Here is a 4,942-nt window from a genome sequence, read left to right as displayed (position 1 = left end):
TTTGAATTTTAAAAAAATCTTAGGTACAAAGATTGAAAAAAAACAGAAGTCAAGGGATAAACAAAAACTTTTGAATCAAAATTTAAATTCGTAATAAAATTGATCCTTGTTACTTTGGACTATTTTTCCTAAATTGAACAAATGTTAACTCAATTTGGATATAGAAACAGTCAATCAAAAAAAAAAAAAAAGATGAAAAACGAAAATGCTACAGTAAACATCATATGTTATAATATAAGATATAATTATGATAATATTGGAAGACATAAAATACTACAAAGCCGTTTCCGGAGCAAAATTTGGTGACCATGGGAACGGAAAAGCATTAACCACCAGGAAAGGATCGAGGAGGTGAGGTCGGAAAAGGGGTGCGGGAAATAAATCTTTCATCAAAATTTTACAAACCATTCCAAGGAGAAAAAAGAAAGAACATAAGGACTTTAACGATGAATGAGGCATACAAAATAATTAGATACTGGAAGCTTAAAGGGGCATCTGATCGCAACATTCTAGCAGCATGGACTGATCAGCTTCTGCCCTCGCATAAACTATTCCTCAACTTGAAATAGAAATGATAAGATGAAAAATTTATATTGCAGAGAATGTCATTCTAAATTGCATCGATGATTACCACTCCTTTGAAAATGATTACACTACTGAGGCAATGTGTAAACTGAAAACAACTAGCCAGCTGATCTCCAAATCCCTCCTCCCTCCAGAGAAACCACCATAACAGAGACATCATCATGATATTTACGTCTGTCTCCATGAGGAATGTCAAGCAATTCGTGAAAATCCATTCCTGTAACCTCCAAAAAAATACAATCAGAAAATTGCTGAAGACTTCAATTTATGGCAGAGGAACTATTAATTTCAAACTCATTTATAGCTGAAGTATGAAGAGATTTTGATTCGACTATAATACTATATCAAGGGCAAAGATCAAACGGCTGTACTCTTCCTCCGCAACTGTCAGTGAAGACTTGTGATCAAAGCAAAACTTTACACAACTAGGTGACACTGCTCTTTCAACAGAAAATCTGGCTACCAGCTGCTGGTGATTTTACGGTTTAGTTATTGAATGATAATTTTGAAGAGACTTAACAATTGATGTAGAAGCCAAGCCAAAGATTTCATGCCAGATTTTCAAGGTGGGTTCTGCAACTTTAACAATTTGACGTGCAGTACTCGTTTGTTTCTCACGACTGTATCCTCTCTTTTTTTAACTGAATTACACCAACCAGTCAGACACTGCTTTAAAGAGCTCAATGTGGACATTCACAAAAAAAGTGAGAAACTACAAGGCCACAAAACACTATGGGAATGACCACAACTTGCGAGATTAATAGAGCAAGTTCAAAGATCAGAAAGAAATACTACCAAACCTACAATTCCTGGAAGGTACATGTCCTACCACTCCATCCCATCAAAGCATTCAGGTAAAAAAAAAAAATATATCAGTATATTTCATTTCCCATCATGAAATTAAAATGACAGGTAGAAAGTTAATTCAACTAACCATTCTTTTTGGCAGCACGGAAGAGAAGTTCTGCAATGAGATACTGTGCAGGATCACCTCCAGGGGCATTTTCCATAAACCACGTGACATGAGCAACCACCTCTTCATTGCTGAAGTACTGGTAAAGTCCATCAGAGGAGAGAACTAAGAATCGATCACTTGATGAAAGTCGGTGATGAACTACAGAAGGAATGCAGCTCACATAGGGATTATTTCCCACATAATCAATCTGAAAAATCTCTAGCAGAGCTTCATTACAAGTTGGCTGCAACCAGTATCCATAAAGGTTGGTTAACAAAAAGATAAACAAAAAAGCCAATGTGTAAATATGCAAATGATGCATCCTGCTTATATACAGGATTTGCTAAAAATGGGAAGCTATTAGCAAGAGTATATTATTGGACATAACGCCTTAATTTCAATGAACACATGATAGATATGAATAGTGTGTTCAATGCTATGAATGATACGTAATATTATGAGAATACTTCAAATCAACCATCAAGAATAACTTGCAAAAGCAAAGATTGACGCTCACTTTCAACCTTAACTAAATGGTATAAAGAACAATTTTCGAAGGGCAAAACAGAAGAACTGAAATGTTTTCCAACTTGACAGATTTCACATCCCATCAACTGAAATTTTATGATGCAAAATAAAGTTTCAAACTGAAACAACAAAAAACTTCTCAAAGAAGTGTGCATCCCAAATTCAATCCCGCATCTCATCCTGTACTCCCTGGTTTCAAAAATCAATATGTTGGCTGTATAGCTTCCTGATTGCCAACATTGCATTTAATGATTTTTTAGACTCCATCCATAAACAAACAGAAATGGAGTTGTATATTACCTTGACATGCCAAACATGATAGTAACAAAAAAGAAACCCCCTACCCCAACCTTCATAATCCTAAAATTCTATTATGCCTGCAAGATAAGATTTCACCAACCAAATCTAACCTGACAGAGGTATTTGATCATGTCATTGCTCTGGGATTGCAAATATAAAATTCAATCTTCCTCCATAGATCAAAACTCATTCAACAACTCAAGTTGATCACTCCACACTAAAGTGCCCTGATTCTACTTTAATTTCCTGTAATCATTTAGATTGAACTCCCTTTTCAGGCCTATCTTATCACATGAACAATCTAAAATACATGGAAAACCTTCCTTTCCAACCTGACAGCTTCAAAAAATTAATAAATAAATAAATACAGCTCTCTCCCCTGTCTACAAATCTGCTGCTGAAGCGAAATTTAAATCCTGTTTGCTCTTCAAATTGGTTAAAATAATTGACACTTCTCAGAACAGGCCCATCCCCAGCACCCTCACACAACCCAAAACACCTCAGCTCCAGATTATAAGAACACACAATTACATCGTTCCAAGCAACTAAAACGAATGCAATTCCAGAACCAAAAAAATAAAAATAGAATTATAGTCTGGTGTCATGGATAACTTCTCTCTCTTACCTTTTTTTGTTCCCTTGATTTGACACAGTGCATTGCAATTATTCTTACACGGGAGATTGAGACTTGAAGACACTACCGAACTATGGAATTGCTGAACAAACACAAAGTTGATAGAACAGATAATACCAAGGGAAAGCTCAGCCATAACTAACAAATTGACCACATAGCAGATACTGACCCAGGTTATTATGCATATAAAACCAAATTTGGGAAGAAATAGCAGAAAATCCATGGCATTCAAATTATGCCAAATGAGCATTTATATTATTCCTTTCAAAATCCTCAACTATTTCACCAGCAGACCATCATGATTTTGAGAATGTGATTCACTGCTAGGTGGGAGATAAGGAAAATATGGATGCCACAGAAAGCTTACACATATCAACCCTAAATCAGCTCTCCTGAGATCATTGAAGCCAACAATCACTAGAAATCATACAGAGATAAATGGTTCATTGGATATACGTACTAATCAAATGCATAAACACACACCCACACATGTAGTAGGACATTCGAGGAAATATTCCAACTTCCACATTTCCCTTTTCAATGTATTTACAGACCAGCTATAATGTGGTTGCCTTCAACAGTCCACTATCTAGTGAAGAAAAAATACAGCATGTATAGATGGGAATGATTATATGAACATTGAGTAGCCATGTCAAGTTAACAAATTACTAAACTGATGAATTGGCCATTTGTGATCCTGAGATCTTTGAAAAGTTTAAAGCATGTAGATAAATACAAAGAGAAAACAGAAGTCAAGGCTGAAACATTGACTGACCTTCTTCAAAAAACCAGCACCGAAAGCCCTTGTTACTTTCAATTGTCCCTTCACACGATCATTTAAAATTGCTTGGTTGTCATCAGGATGTTCTGCCTTTATTCTAAACACTTCCTGAAGCAAGTATCCAAGAATGCAAGATAAATATTCAATTACAGCATAACATGATCAAAGTGTAGCAGTAACTTATTTATTTTTTCACTGATTCATCAAATATTTTAATGACTAATTAACCCTATGAAAATCCTTAAACCAGGTGGCTTAATTATGAAATGATATTAACCAGCAAACAGTTTGGCAACTGATTAGCAGAAATTTTAGCTTAAATTATTCAGATTTTTCTGCTCCTGAGCATGAATTTGGCAACACAATACCTTTACTTCACATCTTTCAGAACCAGAGAAAGAAAGTGATCTACTGCTTAAGAAAATGGCGAATCACTAGGATTTTAAAGGGAATCCTATCCGGTTGATACTCAAATGAACAAATACATGCTATAAATCTTCAGGTTTATTCGAACTCATGATGCAATTGATGGATAGTACAGAAAATGAACATACAAAAGCCAAACATGTAGATAACATTTGTGGCACATTCACTATAATAACCATTTTGAAAATTTCAAGAAGCACACCTCTTCAATACTTGTGCTGTGATCAGTGGAAAGCTGAACTGCCCTCATCTTTAATCTGCAAATGGAGATCTCTCTATTCTTGTTAATCATATTAACCTGATTGTTTTGATTATGCATTGGAGACTCCTCTGAAATTCTGTCCAGCTCCATACGTACTAGTGACTCTCGGGATCTATTCTTATACCCCATGTCATCCTTCAACAAATTTGGATTAGGATGACGATCATTCGGTCGTTCTTGTGCTAATATTGCACGGCTATCCCCAAGGTTCATGACATACACATCTTGATCCTTCATTAGCATCACTAGAACACATGACCCCATCAAAGCAAGCTCCGCATTTTTATCAAGGTCCTTCTCCACCATTTCCATATATTCCTCTTCAGTGTGTTGCAGTGCCCGAGTCATTGCTCTCAAAACTGCATCATGATTGACAATTCCTGATTTCCATCTCCTACTAGGTCCAGAGGGTTCCACTACTCGCTCATCAGCATAAATCTCCTCTCTATGCCAATCATAACTCCAGGGAAA

The 4,942-nt window shown here is 35.9% G+C and overlaps 1 protein-coding gene across 1 annotated transcript in view; it reads right to left on the bottom strand.

Annotated features, from left to right (window-relative positions):
• Window positions 1-355: 355 nt before the first annotated feature.
• LOC105126198 (protein phosphatase 2C 32-like) overlaps window positions 356-4,942 on the bottom strand; it is a 7,524-nt gene continuing 2,937 nt past the window's right edge. Inside the window, exons 2-5 of the mRNA XM_011026986.1 lie at window positions 4,412-4,931; window positions 3,778-3,891; window positions 1,520-1,784; window positions 356-802 (exon numbers count right to left, since the gene is read on the bottom strand). Of these exons, the coding sequence (XP_011025288.1) occupies window positions 684-802; window positions 1,520-1,784; window positions 3,778-3,891; window positions 4,412-4,931 (1,018 nt within the window). The 3' untranslated portion in view covers window positions 356-683. The remainder of the gene's footprint in view (window positions 803-1,519; window positions 1,785-3,777; window positions 3,892-4,411; window positions 4,932-4,942) is intronic.

This window comes from Populus euphratica, unplaced genomic scaffold, assembly GCF_000495115.2.
Source record: "Populus euphratica unplaced genomic scaffold, PopEup_1.0 scaffold75.1, whole genome shotgun sequence".
Lineage (NCBI taxonomy): Eukaryota > Viridiplantae > Streptophyta > Magnoliopsida > Malpighiales > Salicaceae > Populus > Populus euphratica.
This window is presented reverse-complemented; position numbering and strand designations above follow the sequence as displayed.